Source organism: Anoplopoma fimbria, chromosome 21 (genome assembly GCF_027596085.1).
Source record: "Anoplopoma fimbria isolate UVic2021 breed Golden Eagle Sablefish chromosome 21, Afim_UVic_2022, whole genome shotgun sequence".
NCBI lineage: Eukaryota > Metazoa > Chordata > Actinopteri > Perciformes > Anoplopomatidae > Anoplopoma > Anoplopoma fimbria.
This window is the reverse complement of record NC_072469.1, coordinates 17,856,654-17,873,112: the sequence shown is the minus strand read 5'-3', so window position 1 is coordinate 17,873,112 and position 16,459 is coordinate 17,856,654. Positions and strand designations below refer to the sequence as shown.

The following is a 16,459-nucleotide window of genomic DNA, read 5'->3' as shown; positions in this document are numbered from 1 at the left end:
GAATGTTCATATCGTATTTATGTGAGTTGCTATTTCAGAGTTCATCACTGTCCACCTTCATAAATGTCTGTTTATACATACTCATCTCTGTGAGTGTGTGTCTGTTTCTGGATGCTATAAGTATGCACATCCATCAGTATGTGTATGCATGTGTGTCTGTGTGGTTTTGTGTGTGTGTCTGTGTGTGTGTGTGTGTGTGTGTGTGTGTGTGTGTGTGTGTGTGTGTGTGTGTGTGTGTGTGTGTGTGTGTGTGTGTGTGTGTGTGTGTGTGTGTGTGTGTGTGTGTGCATGCCCACTGATGCGTATCTCTCCAGGTACGCTGCCAGCCTCCAGGGATGAGGAGGTGTTGGAGGTGAAGGCGGGTGATCCGGTGCTTCAGCGGCGACTGCTGCTCCACGGTGGTGGTGATGCCTCGGGCTCCAGGCCCTCCCAGGCCCATACCATTGCCAAAACCCAGGCTGGGGCTAGTGCTGGGCTGGGAGGAGAGGCTGGACTCAAAGCAGGGAGGATGGTAATGGGCAGAGAAAGCACTGTAAAAAGTACGGCTATGCATTTATTTATGTTTTTATACATTATTTATTATATGATAACTATTAAGTTTAGCATGATAGTAACATGTATTTCCTTTGCACAAACATGCATGCATTCATAAAGCTAGCAAGGAATCATTTCAGGAAGTTGTACATTTTTGTGCAATTCTTTGTCTCTGGACAATATTTTATTCCCTCAGATTTTATCAGTGGACATGATTAGACACATGACATTATATTCAAAGACTTATGCATAATGCTGCAGTAGCATGATATATTTGATATATATTTTAAGGTTTGTGATGCCACTGTATTATTTCTTGCAGTGAGCACAGCTGAGGAAGTGATCCCCCACTACGCCCAGCAGCTGAGGGAGCGTGTGCGGCCTGACATGATCACGCTTGGCAGCCTTTCACTGCAGCAGGTCAGGGCTACAAAGAGGAATATCTGTGTCATCATCCCATATTCACCAGCACATCAGCCATGTCCATTATGCTGTGTATCAGTGGCTTTGGCTAATGGACATTGTGTGTGTGTGTGCATGTGTGCGTGTACATTTATCCGTTTTGTCTGTTCACATGCCTATGTGTATATGTGTATGTATGCGCTTTACGTACTCAGCTTACTATTTTTCTTTCTTTTTCTTTCCATATTTGGTCCTTTTTTGTCCCCAACCTTTTTTTTTTCCGCCATCGCTACCTTTATAAAAGTTCTGCATTTCATTTTCTGTGCAGATGGTCTGAAACTCAGCTGAATGCACTAATTTGAAATTGCCTTTTGTAGAACATGCATTCATTCAAGGTTAGATAACTCATTCATCGTCAGCTCAGAATGTGCGCATGGATTTAAACTGTATAATCTATGCTATTCTCACACAATTAACTTATTTGTGGAGACAGTTTTGTTCTGTCTTTGAACTTTGTTGTGCATTATTATGCATATTTGTCTCTGACAGTAGCTGATTTCCTTCTTTCTTTACCCATCTTATGGTCTTTTCAGGAAAAATAGAGCGTGACTACTACCAACTGCAGAGTGGGGATATTGCGAGCTAGTGTTAAGATCTGAAGCGCCTTTCAAAACAAGTGTTTGTATTCTATCAGTCAGAAAAGAAATGGGAGAGGACACAAGAACATGGGATTTCCCATTGTGTTGGCAAATCTAGATTGCAAAGAAACCCAAACATTAACGCATATGTTGAAAGAATGCAGAAGTTCTATCCACAGTATTTTTAGTTATAATCTCACTTGAAAAGAGAGTAGGAGTATCCAATTATATGAATAGAAAGTGAACATAATTGGGGAAAAAATGGTTAAACAATGTCTCACAATCACATGGAAGACACAGCAACAGTTGACTCATCCTCCCTGACTGGATAATAGTAGCATCTACTGTGTACTGTATCAGTATTGGGATCAGTGTTATCTTATTCTGCCATAATATGTATGCGCTCTCCTACTGTTTCCACACCCACCTCCCATTGAAAGCACATTATCCACCAGAGATTTCACATCTATTTTAAAAATAATAGTGTTTTTCTTCTTTCTCTATTCTGTCGTACAAAGCCTCTACAGGGCGAGACGCTGTCACTTAGCAGTGTCAATGCGTCTGAATGGGGAGTGTGAATGTGCTGACTGAATGTAAAACCGGCAGAAATACTCATCAAACGCTACATGTCTTTAGGGCCTGGCTCGGTATCGATTGCCTGCAGATTGCATTACAGTTGCTCCTTGTGCTTAATTCTGCCATAATGGTGCGCTGCACTGTTTCGTAAAGCGGCATCCAAAGAAAGTGTGCATGTGTGTTTACACGGATTTTCAGCAAGCGGCTCAGAAGGGACCGCTGAAGAGGAGGGAGTGGGCAAAGAGAAAGAAGAGACTAATGGCCTTCTTCGCTGGGAATGTTAAGGTATAGGCCCGTGCACTGTATATATACTGTATGAAGGATTTGTTGCTTTTGTAGTTAAAGGTATAATAGCCCAAAGGACATTAACTTGGGGACTGTGTGCTGTAAAGAGATCAAGCTCAAAATATGAATCCAGTCCTTTTCTTTTTTGTAACATTTCTCCATAACATAAACCCGCTAAATTCTTCTTCCTGAGCACTCATCTATTAAAAATATTACAATTAGTCACAAAAATTAATTATATCTTACATTGTAATTTAGAGTGACGTGGTTTACATGACATTGTCAATTAGCTGATAATGTTAATGATGGTTAAATCATTGACAGTGTTTGCTAACATATCCACTTTAATATTTAAAGGCGCCTCATTCACAAAGAGACTGTGACGAGGCAGTGAGAGAAGCACCACAGCCCCGGATGAACACGCTGCTTCAGTGGTGGGTCGGGCCCATTTTAATATTTCTCTCCATATGTACGATTGATGTCACATGACTGTGATCATTAATTGTGTGAAAAGCATTTGTAATTCCACCGGCGTTCAAGAAGAAATGTAATTCACATGTCCTCTGCATGGCTTCTCCTGTTGATGGGGGGCTTTGCATTGTGGGTAGCATGGCTCGAGGTGACAGAAATCTGTCCATGTCATTGGGCTTGGAGGCGCATCAATTCCTGGTCCCTCCACTTTAGACGGAGATCACACATCAAATCTCGAAGCGAGAGCGCCGCGGGCGATCAGCTTAGCATGTTTAAGTTTTTAGCAATTACGGACTAGCATGCTGGCTGACATGATAAAATCAAGGAACTACTGTACACATCAGTATCTTCTTTTGTGTTTGGTTGTTTTATGGGTGGGTGGTAGTCGGACACCAGCCCTGTCAGATGAATGTGGTTCGGAGTTTAGCGAGATGACCTCCTCTCGACAGCCTTGAACCCTGTAAATTCCTTCTGATATCAATGGTGGGTGGCTATTAGACATGGGAGACTTTCTATGCATCACCTAGGGCTACATCTGCCTGAAATTTAATGAGAAATGATTTCACTTTTTCTCTCCCTACGCCTATGAAAGGGAAAAAAAAATAAAGAGGAGAGACGGGGAGCTGACTTGTGGTTTTTGTAACAAATGTGTAATTCATTTGTTTCCACTGTTTCTGATTTAATGGAGGTCGAGTAATTGCATTAGGAAGCACATTGTGCCTTGTTGTGAACTGATGAAAGCACATGTAATACTTTTGATAGGCGAACAGTAAAGGAGGGAGACACGGAGAGAAAGGAAAAGAAAGACCCAGTGCCAGCCTTTGATGCCGAGCATTTATTTGCTGAATTATCCTTCCTTTTACAAGCATCTTATCCCCAGTCACAGGCAGGCCAGGGCCCCTGTGATATTGCTTTATTTTGAGGAATTAAGAGAGGTGGCGAGGAGACAGAGCGAAGCAACCGCTTATTACATTACCACTGATAAGATTGAAAGGCCGAGAAAGGCAGAGAGAGAGAGAGAGAGAGAGAGAGAGAGAGGGAGAGAGAGAGAGAGGGGGACCCAGTGGAAAGTGTTGTGTTGTTATTAGATTGAGCTGCTGTTGGCTACAGAGTGGAACAACAGAGAGTCCAAAATGCAGGTGGCTGTTAACAGGTTTAGCTTGTTGTATTCGTGTGTGTGTGTTGTATACCTATGTTTGTGAGTGTGTGTTTGTGCATGTAGCAGCAGAACCACTGAAAACCCGTCACTCACAGCGCTGGGGGAAGGCCAAGAGGAAGCGATGGCCAAATACGACCAGATGACAGAGCTCCCAGAATTCTCTGCTTCAGCATCACGGCCCCCGTGGCGGGTAAGATCTGTTAGCCGCTCAGACTGTGGACTGAGTAGCACACATGAAGAGAGAAAGCACACAAACAGGAAGTGACATGTTTTTAAATCACTAAGCGGCTTGTTTCACAGGAGGAGACACACGAAGAACATATTGATCCCAAAGTGTTTACAAATCTTAAAATACATGCTATGCAAAAACAATCCAATGATGTAATTATGTGAAATCATGTGATGAAGGGGGAAATAATATCCCATATTTTGTACTTTTTCATACATTCCTATCTTCCCTCTATTCATCACACTAATGGGTAGTGTATTTGCACATACCCACACAAAGACACATTCACATGCAGGCACCATACAGATGCTAACTATTCAGGCACATTATTTTTATACAGTATGCAAAGATTTTCTTTCCTGCCTGCTTTGTGTGGATGTCGTCTTTGGTTTTAGGAATCTAAGTAGGAGGAAATATGAGTCCTTGGAGATGAAAAAGGGGAACAGAGGCAGAGGAGAGAACAGAGAACCAAGTGGGAAAGAGAGACGGAAGCTGCAGCTTTAGCGGTAGCATCACCAGCTGTGGGAGGAGTGTGCTGTTGTGTTGCATCTGGGGATGAGGCTGCCATGCCACCGTGCTGGCTTAAAGATGTAATGAATCTTCAGTCGGGGGCTTTCCTTCCAGGGTGACAACTGGCTTTGAGGAAGGTTGTAAATGTAGGGGAGATTGTGGTATAATTCCTCAGACTGGCGTTTGTGCCCCCCAGTCACCATTCGATTATCTCCCAAATTGCTGTGTTTCACTGAGATAAAGATTTTTTATGGCTTGCTGACTTGAAACAACCGGCACAGGCAGAATAGGGGGCAAAGAGGGAGAGGGAAAGGGAGAGAGAGAGAGAGAGAGAGAGAGAGAGAGAGAGAGAGAGAGAGAGAGAGAGAGAGCAATGGCCAAACCTGCCACGCATAGTAATTTCCTTTGGTAAATGACAAAATCTTTGTTTATATGACATTTCCCTAAAATCACTGCAGCGAGATGAATCTGAAATATAAAATGTCACATTTGGCATGCAAAACTATGAAAATATATTTCTGTGCAAAATTCATGGAGGCATTTAATTTAGAACGTGTTTAATAACTAAGGCAGCCTGCATCAGTAATCCTGCCCGGAGGTCCCAAAAAGATTGTCATATTTATTCTCTCCTTTCTTCACCCCCCTCCTTCATTCCGAAGCCAAAAAATTTTAAGGGTAAATGTTCATTGTTAATTAAGATTTACTAATTAAAATGAAAATAATTAACGAGAAAGCTTAATCTCTGAATATTAGCCCATACTTAGAAAGAAAGGAAGTTTTTGTATGTGGCATTTCCTGTCTCTATTAAGAGTGCATTTTGTGTGATCAGTCAATGTGTGGAAAGCCCTGAAAAGATATTTCAGCGAAAGGACGGCTGCTTGCCAGCAAAACCACGGAGGATCCCTTGCTAGAGCCTTTGATCTCATCTGTAGGAGTGCTGTAATGTTATGGCACTTTAGGCACAACTCAGGCTTGGGGCAAACAAACCACCTCTGATATGGAAAATTGGCTCACTTCACCTTTTACCTTCGCCTTGCTGTCTTGACTGTCTCTTACGTCGCCTGTGCAAGCATGTTGGCCAGATTAATAACAAAACCTCATAAAAACATACACAGGGAAAATTTGACACCGGTGTTGTTATTGTGTTTTGTTTTTTTCTTTGCTTTTTCCTTTCTCATCTTCCTCCTCTTCCTTTTCCAGTCCTCATGCATACATCTCTTTCCAGTGTGGGGGCTTGGAGGCCTCCATCACCTCCTCCCGTATGTGAGATGTGTGGGCTAAACCGCTTTGCCACCAATTATACTAATTTCACTTCTGCCTAAATTGTTTTTGTTGTTTTGGTATGCAAAGATGCGCACAGTGGGGAGATTGAGGGGCATTACTGCAGGGCTCAGCACACACCTACCCCCCTTCACACACTAGCAAAGCAATGGGCACCGCCAGCCGGTGTTAGGTGAATATGTGAAGTGTGCGAAAAAGGAAAGGGATAGTCCCAGTTTTTTTGGTCACAACACCGCACACAGTATACTGTAAAACAGCATAAATATGTGTGTGTGTGTGTGTGTGTGTGTGTGTGTGTGTGTGTGTGTGTGTGTGTGTGTGTGTGTGTGTGTGTGTGTGTGTGTGTGTGCGTGCACATGTAGCCCTGAGTGCTACTATGTCATTGATTGGAATTGAGGGCTTTAATTGCCAGACACTCAAAACTAGCCCTAGGGAGTTGGTCAACACAGTGTAAATTTGAGTACATAAAAGGAATGCGCATTAAGTTGAAAATAAATGGGTATTAAGAGAAGAAATGTAAATGATTAGAGAAAAAGAAATGCCAAAATGTAAGAAAAGGAAGGGTTAGGGTGAGATATCATAGGATGGAGGAGAGTAGGATGGGATATAGACAGGATAGGAAAAGATGGGATAGAATTGGTTTGGAAAGGAAAGGATAGGAAGGGATGGGATGGGGTAGGGTGGTATAAGATGTGATAGGGTGGGATGGGATGGGATTGGATGATAAAGGATGGGAAAAGAAAGGAGAGGATAAGATGGGATGGATAGGATAGTGTGGGCTAGGATGGTGTAGGATGGGGCAGTATAGAATAGGTTGGGATTGGATACAATAGGATAAACTAGGAAAGATTTGGGATAGGATAAGAAAAGGAAGGATCGGAAAGATTTGGTCAGGATAGCAATCCGATGATATGATTTTGGTATTTGCTGTACATAAGTGGAAATTTGGGGTTTGATGAAAGCGGTGGAATTAAGGTGAATCATTCATCAAAAGGAATCAACTTCTGGCCAATATTAATGTCTATATACAATAGCAAAGAAATCTACTTGGTAGTCTTTGGTGAACAAACGGATGGACAAAATGTCCAACCTGCCAAGAAACGGACAAACCAACATTGCTTTTGAGGTTTAAAAACATACACATGGTGATGAGGATCAAGTTGCTCTGTTTAAGCCAGATTGACTTTTCATGCAGTGCTGTTCAACAGATGCCATAGGGGACAAAAGACTGAATATGTATTTCTTTTGTTCTCCGATTATGTTTCATAAAAAAAAAAATAATAATAATAAAAAAAAAACTAAACTGTCTCACCAGCTTACCCTACTACTCATTATAAGCCCTAAAAAAGAGGCACATGTCACCAAAACAAAAAAGCAAATAAACAACAAGTGGGCTGATGTAGCCTGAAGGTTAGTGGGATGAGCGCAGGCTACCAGAAGGTTGGCGTTTTCAAACCTTCATCTGAATGGGCAGTGTGGCCAGGGGAAGTAAATACCACTCTCTACTTTCGATAACAAGGAATGCTGATGTGCCCTTGAAGCAAGGCACTTAGCCCCTAAATGGTTGAATGGAGATCACCAGATGGAAGCCTGCAGCTCTACTGGCCATGTCTTACATATATGACTGCTTGACTGCAATTGGACACTTGTTCAGCATACATTCCTGAAGTAAAAAAATAAAAAAAGATGACTCCCACCAAAAAATGGGGAATTACATCATCATAGACATATACCATTCAGATGTTGTGCTATGATAAGAGCCAAGTTAGTGACAGGTTGTTTCCTTAATCTACAAGCTCAATGATATGTGACAGTATTTCTGTTTTAAATAACAGCCCAATAGGAATGAGGAGGTGTTGTGAAAAACAAGGGAGGTGATAAGTATCTAAGTAAACTTTATTTGCATAGCACTCAAAACAGTAGTTACACATGTAAATTAGATAAGATAACATATCTGTTGACAGCACTTACAACGGTGGTCAATATGGTAGCCTCACACTGCCAACAAAATGTTTGTTTTAGAGGCAGGTTGACTATTTAGTTTTTACAAGTGTTGGACATGCTAATTCCAACAACACAACAGAAAAAAACGGTGTTTTTTTTAGCTTGATACAGTTGATTATCAATTTAACCATGGTAACCAACAAACACTGACTCTCTGGTGTTACTGGGTATAATTGTGGAATTATGTAGATGGTGTACGAGACAATACAACATCTCTATTTTGATCTGTGAGATATGAAAGTTGTACTCCTGCACTTCCAAAATATAAAAGTTAATAAATATAAAAAAGGGTGATATTGGTTTGTTTTATTAAAGCTTAGCATTTACAGTACATATACAATTCCACTATTAATCATCTGTACATATGTGTCTGTGATTCAGCTAACTCCAGTGAGATGACAGTAATAAAGTCAGTTGATGCTAGAAATAATATGTACTTGTTAAGATAGTTTAGTAAAATCTTTTATTCTGCACTTTGTGTATTATAGGTGACCCAGAGAACATCTCCCCAGCCTGTGGAGGTGTGTGTGTGCTGCCTAAGAGCCACCAGAGACAAGCTACCAAGGGGCCTCTACATTGTCAGTGTGGCCCTTCACAGCCGTCTAGGGGGCCCGGCGCTGGCCTGGTGCAGTAAGAAGGAGCAGCAACAGTGGGCGTGGTCCACCGAGCCCATCGAGCATCGGGGGCGCTTCTGGGAGACTGACCTCCACCTTAACCAGAGCCTATACATGGTGAGGAGATGCTGGACATAAGCAAAACATGAATGGAGATGATACTGAAAAAAACCCCCAAAAAAAACAGAAAAGCATTTTCAAAAATACAGTCCACAGTACATCATAAATAGTCATAATTAAATTGAGATGGATTTTATTGAACCTTTAAGATAAATGAATCATGGGTCATAACTTCAGTTAGTGTTTAGCTTTGTTTAAATGTTGGAGTGTGGCAAAACATAAACAGGATAATTCTAAAAAAACAAACATTTAGTATAAACTCCAAATGTTTGGTTTGCAGTCAGCATTGGCATACACACTTAAGGTTGCAGAATTGAAAGAGAACACTCTGGCTATTGCAAAAGTCCCTCTATTGACACTAATGTGTTTTTATTCAACAAGGAAAGGACAGAATCAGGCTGTGATTTGTGACTATGCAATTTAATATAATAAGAATCCCTTCATTCATGTGATGCGTGGGGAAGCTGCTTTGAATTTTTCTTTTATTTCCAGTGAAATATTAGAATAAATATAAAACATCTCTTATCTCAAAGCAATTTTGACATTAAGGGGAACCTGAATTAAATCACGCTCAATTCCAATGACATGGACGAAGCCTTTGATGTGAAATTCAATGGAACATTTTTTGTAAAATGCAATCTTAAAAACCAACAGTCCCCTCAGATAAAAGCAAAGAAAAGAACATGCTTAGCTAATATGACAGAGCTCGCCACACTTCGTTTTAAGTTTTTATATTTACCACAGTAATTCCAAATTCCTCTTTCTGTTTCGCTTGGTTTCATCAGTTGCAGTGAAGATTGAAGGGGTTATGAGAAGTTATATTGCTGTAAAAGACGGCATATGAAAATATGCCACACACAGCCTCTGGGTTTTTCTCCAGGGATCTCCATATGAATAAAACAACAACTTTTCAAACATGACATTTAATCCATGCATGTAAATCAAACCCAGGATCAATTATTCATTTATATAAGGGAGTAATGTTTTATTGGAATGAAAATGTACAAATGCAGTGAAAAATTTAGTTTCCTTTCTGCATGTATTAGAGCGTCTGTGACATAGTTGAGCTGCATAACAGAAAAAATGGAAAAGTTAGGCAGTATTGACTAAAATTAGAATTAAAAATCTCAACCTCAATTTTCAATGTACAGTCAAAGACTAAACATGTCTTCACAGCTGGTTCTTTTGATGAAACCACACAGCAGATTACATTAGATGAAATCCATGCACATTTCACAACCACTTTCTTAAACCTCCTGATATGAGGAAAAACATCCTTTATAGAGGCAGTACTAATCTTAAAAAACCTACATTCTCCTTTTGGATGGTCGATATTGACCGGTGGATTAGAGATCCCTGTTTATGTTTATTCATTGATGAGCTGTGCACAGTACCTAAGACTCACAAGAGAAACCTTAAAACAGAAGCCACTAAATCCAGTGTCCATAGAGTTTTGTACAGGCTCAGAAAGGGCTCCTTCACTATTCTGATGGCAACTCTAAAGGCCTTAGCTGGAGCATTTAGCACATGTGGACACTGCCAACGTGCTGGTGGGCGTATTCACTGAGCGAGAGCATCCTGATAATATTGTCTGCAGCGCCTTATCAAACATAAAGGACGGGGTAAAAGCTGGCATAAACTGAATGCGGTCCTGGGATCTGATTCAGAGGTAAAAAAGGTTTAAGTACGGCATGGTTAAATGGCTCGTGTCACTCTTCCTTACCTCCTCTCCTCCCCAAAACCCTCGGCTGGGCTTTATAGACAAACCTGTTCTTGTTGTCCCCATTGATAGTCTCAGAAAAATCTGATCAGCGTTTCCACCACTATCAGGATTGGCTTGGATGTTTTCTCTCTCTCTCTCTCTCTCTCTCTCTGTCTCTCTCTCTCCTCTTGCCCACACTGTAGCGTGCGATTTTAGGAGTGCTTGCAGTGCCTTCTAAGAGGAAATGAGGAATTAGTGATGGTTAGAGGAAGCCAGGAGCTTATTTTCCTTTCCTTTCCTCCTTCTCTCTCTCTCTCCTTATTTTTTTTTTTCAATCACCATTTGCTTTGTGCGTCTGGGTTTTGGATTTAGACAGAAACAGTGCAGTTCAGTTGGAGACGTCTTGGATATGCTGGCAAGTGGGAGCGCACAAGAGGAGTCGGGCCCACGGTGTTTGTGCACAGAATGGGAATATGCGGAAGATTCCACATTTTAATATTAAAGGGGGAAGAAGAATGACTGAAAGAAAAGAGAAAAAAAATATGGAAGTTCAGAGGAAGTGTTTATGGAGATCTATGAATTCTGTCTTTATTTTTATTTATTTTTACAAAAATCTTATTGTCCTATGTTGTGGCCATTGAACAAGCAGGTTTAGTCATTTGACAAAAAAACGATGTTATCTTGCACAATAATAATATTGCCTACCTTCTTTTGTGGACACATGTACTCTCTTTTTAAAAATGAAAAAAAAAAATCAGTCTGTTTTGAATTAAACCGGATACGTCTAATGGTTTAAGCAGCTCCACAAGCTTACACAGGAAGTGAGAAAACCTCTGAAGCGCATCATCCAGTCTCACCCACCTCACAGCAACACTTCCCACATACACACAAGTGCATGTCTGCTTCACACATATGCACACAAATTACTATTTATGCAGGTCATATTTCTTACAGCAAATGAATAATATGAAATATCCTCAATATCCATAATCCGTGATATTATGCCATAAATTTGTGTCCTGAGTCAGACACTACTACCCATCATTTCACAGGTGCATACCAAAAGCAGATTATCATGGGGGTGGGGGGGATACACATGATTTATGTGTTAAAACAAGTCCCCTGCGTTTCCCATTACAACTAATAAAGGGATAAAATATTTCCACCCAGTGATGGATGAAGTGGCACACACCTCACTGTCAGTTCATTTTTTAAGCAAACCCACCGTTCTCTGGGTAAATAAGAATGTTTGCCATCGACTGCTAACCGCTAACACTTTTTGCCTCATGCGAGATACCCTTAATGTCGTCAGTTTGATTGATGGTGGCTGTCAGCTCATAGACTACAACGGCAATCTCAAACCTTTCCTCCACCCTGTGTTTGATGCCAAGTCTTTATCATGCCAACATCTTCTTTTACGCAATTGGCTGAGTTGGACGGGTAAGAATGGCAGTTAAGAAGCCTCCAAAAAGAAAACGGAAAAAAAAGTTAAAAGGGGATTCAGGTCTAGGATGCAGATTAAGTACTTCCCTGAGGGGTCCTGTCCTGTTTGTTACCCTCCGTGTGTCTGTTTGTCATTGGCCTCCTGGTTGTGAGCAAGTCCCTGCATTCTTAGTCCTGTAGTACTGTGTATGCCGTGTCGATGTGTTTGCATATGTGTGCATAAGTTAGTGTGTGCGCCTGCAGGCTCTATGTGTTTCCGCTGAGTGGAATTGTGAGCGACTTTGTGCTTCTTCTTCCTGCGCCTGCAGATCCTACCTGCAGCCTGTGAGGTCGTCCCCTCCATGGTGCTGGTCTTTCAACTGATCGCACTACCGGGAGACAGCAGCCACGAAAGCTCTGTGCTGGCTTGGGGGGCATTTCCTGTTTGTGGACCGAGCAACGGCCTTGTCCAGGGCAGGTGTGTCAATGGGAGATCAAAGTTAGCTGTTGGACCTCAAGGAGTGTGTGTTTTGAAGAATAAAAAAAATATACAATATAAGTGTTTTAGGTCACCAAACTACTATGCCTCTCAGCGAAACATCACATGGAGTGACATGAAATTATAGTTCATTTTCAGTCTTTAATTGTGATAAAACCTAGCCCATCATACATCTGGTTGTACAGTGACCATTACCGGTTATGTGTCATTCACCCAGGTTCAAAACCCCTCTGCTCAGGGGGGAGCCCAACACACAACTGGACCAGTTTAAAAAGATTGAAGCCGTCATCTCCTCTGATCTAGACCACTGGCTGTGCAACCTGTACTTTCAGGTGTGTGTGTGTGTGTGTGTGTGTGTGTGTGCAATGAGGAAACGTGTGAATGCGTGTATCTGTGGTTTTTGTTCATGTTATATTCATAATTGTGTGCAGGTATGAGCGATGGTATATGATATGCTTGCGTTTGTTTTCCCAAACTCTGACCGTCCCGTATTATTTGGGAGGCAGGTTGGTGGATCTGGGTAGATGGGGGTTGGATTTGGGGGTTTTCTATGATAAAAGCAATTGGAAATTGGCCCCAGAGAGCAAACAAGAACCACATCTTTACCCAGCAATTCCGGATGCATTTGAGCTGATGCATTGATTAGATTAGTAAACATCTTAATTGAATTAAAAGCCAGAACAAAGCTCTCTGGCTTGGGTTGGTCTCTTTATTTGTCCCTTTCCACTATGACATGTTGTTTGTATTACTGCATTATCATCACTGATTTAATTTCCTAGGGATGAAAATAGAGGAATATTTGTACATCTTTGCAATAGGAAGTGCAATATTTGTACTCTGCACATTTATGGTCTTAATTATATAGTTTTATACCATTATGGCCCACTATGACAAACACTAATTGCAAGCTACATCTGCAGTTTGATCACGAACACCTGTAGTGTAATTACACACACATGCTGTTTTGCCCAAAACGATGGTGATGCAATGGAATGATATGAACAAGACTGCAGATGACATTAACGAAGAAGAGGTTATATTAATGTTCACTGATCACTGAGACCTAATACCCCCCCTTCTGGTTTGTGGTGTTTCAGGTAAAGAGGCTCCCTTCTGGAATGTCTGGAGGACCAGAGCGCTGCATCACCCTATCAATACCCCCATCTAACCCCCCTGTCATGTCCCAACCTGAGGTCCATCGTGACGAACAGCAAGTCCAACTGCCACTCCAGCCCCATCCCCCATCACAGGCCCACCTCCACCTTCAGCCCATTCATCCACACTCCCAGCTCAACCCTCAACAGCACCTGCGTGCGGGCCCCAGCAGCAGAGCAGGAGAGCCCGCTGTGGTACCTTCTCACCGGGGGTCTCCTCTCCACCTGTCAGCTGATTCTGCTTGCTCTTCCTCATCTCTGCCAGGTAGGGGTCCAATGTTAAAACCCCCGACTATGCCACAGTGGGGAGAAAATGTCACACTAATGTCACAAGCACTGGGAAGAGAAGAATGGCAGGCCTCACTTACAGCACTTCTCCACTGAGGTGAAAATGCTCGAGGGTAGGGTTGGGTATCGAGACAGTGGGCCAAGTTTGATAGCCAGAAGACAACTCAAACAAAGGTTGTTTTCTTAGTTAGATTACATGCAAAAATCCAACAGATACACTGTAACATTAGTGCGAGTTATAATTTCCGATAATATAACCACCAATTTAAATAAGTAAACAAACCCTCCTTGGCAGGATGACATGGAAAGCATTAAACAAATACAATGACAGCATCAAAAAAAAGTTTTGTAAATGAGCGATGATACTTCTACTGCTTTTAAACTTTTCTTGGCAGTTAGATGTTAGAACAGTACATTATATAAATATTAGCAGACCATGAGTCTTGCATTTAAACAGTACAGTGTTATTTTCATGTATTTTTTGTCTAACTAAGCAAAATTAAACATAGCATTTTGACCTCGCAGACACGTTGTATTACATTACCATTACATATACGTATATGTTCTGGCTTTAACCGCCTACGTTTTGAATATGATAATGCATAAATAAATTATTCTAAACCGAAATTCTATTATCCGTCATGCAATTATTTTAGATAGCAGATGAAATATTGCAGCTACTACTTCTTGGTTCGGTGGTTAATGTTGCTTCTCAGCAAGAGGAGTCTCTCTGTGAGAAGCTTGCGTGTTCCGTCCGCATTTGTTCTATTTTCCTCCGGGTGCTGTGGTTTCTTCCTGCAGTCCGAAGATATGCAGGTCAGGTTTATTTGAGACTTACATTCCCAGGTGTGAATCTGATTATGCTTCATTGTTTTATGTCTGTGATGGACAGGCGCTACTTTTCTTTTTCTTTCCATATGCCTGATATGATCCTAAATGTGTATAAGTGTGTCCATCATATGAACTGATGACCTGTTCTGATGTGGTTGCCCTGCTTATCTGGTGTTCCAGGCAAGGTCAAGCCACAATTGTAACCACATCTAGAGGTGACTAATGACCTCTGTTAATAGTAATGAGAGTCCACTTCCTCATTTTTCAAAAACAAACTATTCTTGTTTCCCACCTAAGTAATCCAACATCCTGGCCTTTGCCTGGAATCAAACCCAGGCTCATTTGGTATTGATCTACTACAAAGGCAACTGGCTAGCTTCTTTGTTATTAATACATCCCCCCTTTTTTTCCCTTTTCTTTTTTTTTGCACGCACAGCTCATCTTTATTTAACAGTCCTCAAAAGTTTCTGGGGTGCTCTGCTTTAAACATCACACAGGCTTTTTAATTACAAATGAGTTGTGACAGGTCTGCTGGGTAGCACCCTGGCCCATTTTAAACGTGATGCCGGCTGACAGCTTGGCAGTGTTCTCCCAGCACTGAAACATGTGGAAGAAATTGGTCTTTTACATTTCACAGCTTGTCGCTTCCTCCGCCGACTGACCTGTGACCCCCCACAGAGATCCTAACGCCCACAAGGGAAGTGTCCCCAACGAACTGACTGCCTTTCCAGAAAGGGAGAGAGAGAGAGAGAGAGAGAGGGAGAGGGAGAGGGAGAGGGAGAGGGAGAGGGAGTCACTCACTATGGGAGATTTATGTTCTGCAATACAAGGCAAAAGGTACCGGATCTCTTCAACAAACACGGCTGCGTACTTTGGCTCACACACAGACACAGACTTCAGCACACGCACGTTCTCGCTGAGAAGGTTGCTTGGCAAGTGAACCCGATCCGTAAGTGAAATAACGGATCAAAAGGTGTCCTGCACAACACCTCATCCACGCCGTTCCCTAAGTCGACCTGACGTTTGCGCCTCATTTGCATACAGATCTGTTCATTTTGCATTACCTCTGGAGCGAATTATGGCCTTCAGATGGGGGAGATTACGTCAAAGTTGAAGGGAGCGATCGGACGGACAACTTTAACCTAGCCCAAAAAATGGAAATCCAATTCAGCGAAGAGAAGAAGAACAAATTATCCCCTTCCTCAGTCCTCTTGTCAAGTCCTGGGCTTTCAGACATTTCCTTTCCATTTCATGCCTCTCTGTTTCTGATGTGTGCCGTGTGGAGATCGCTTTCTCTGCGCGTGTGACACCTGGATTTTCCTCATTACCCGTTTGTCTCCAAATCGGGACAAGTATTTGGAGACCTCTTGTCACTGCGATAACGTACACACAGCAGAGCTTGACAGTGAGACTAGAAGTTTATATTCCTGAGGCCTTAATTTAATTAATCCCCGTAGAAAAATCAGTGTGTGGTGAGGTGTCTATTACAGAACAAAACCTGACATCCCAATCCAAGATAAAAACTGACAAGTTTTGATCCAAAAATCAGAAGGCTACTCTACTGCTTTAGTGCAGTTGTGTTTGAATCAACATTTTTTTTTTCTGAATAATGTGCCATTGGATGACAATTATCCTGATTCACCTCAGTAGACTTGAAGCATAATGGAGTGTATTTGGTGTTTTAACGCAGAGATAAGCTAGAGGCACGCTGGGTTAAGTGACCTTTCACATTAACTGAAT

General features: G+C 41.8%; 1 protein-coding gene across 1 annotated transcript in view; it reads left to right on the top strand.

Annotated features, from left to right (window-relative positions):
- The window catches only part of ofcc1 (orofacial cleft 1 candidate 1), a 79,943-nt gene that overhangs the window by 14,813 nt on the left and 48,671 nt on the right, over nucleotides 1-16,459 (top strand). The window contains exons 7-15 of the mRNA XM_054623414.1: nucleotides 315-539; nucleotides 857-954; nucleotides 2,349-2,435; nucleotides 2,793-2,866; nucleotides 4,135-4,255; nucleotides 8,578-8,820; nucleotides 12,277-12,425; nucleotides 12,664-12,778; nucleotides 13,544-13,865. Of these exons, the coding sequence (XP_054479389.1) occupies nucleotides 315-539; nucleotides 857-954; nucleotides 2,349-2,435; nucleotides 2,793-2,866; nucleotides 4,135-4,255; nucleotides 8,578-8,820; nucleotides 12,277-12,425; nucleotides 12,664-12,778; nucleotides 13,544-13,865 (1,434 nt within the window). The remainder of the gene's footprint in view (nucleotides 1-314; nucleotides 540-856; nucleotides 955-2,348; nucleotides 2,436-2,792; nucleotides 2,867-4,134; nucleotides 4,256-8,577; nucleotides 8,821-12,276; nucleotides 12,426-12,663; nucleotides 12,779-13,543; nucleotides 13,866-16,459) is intronic.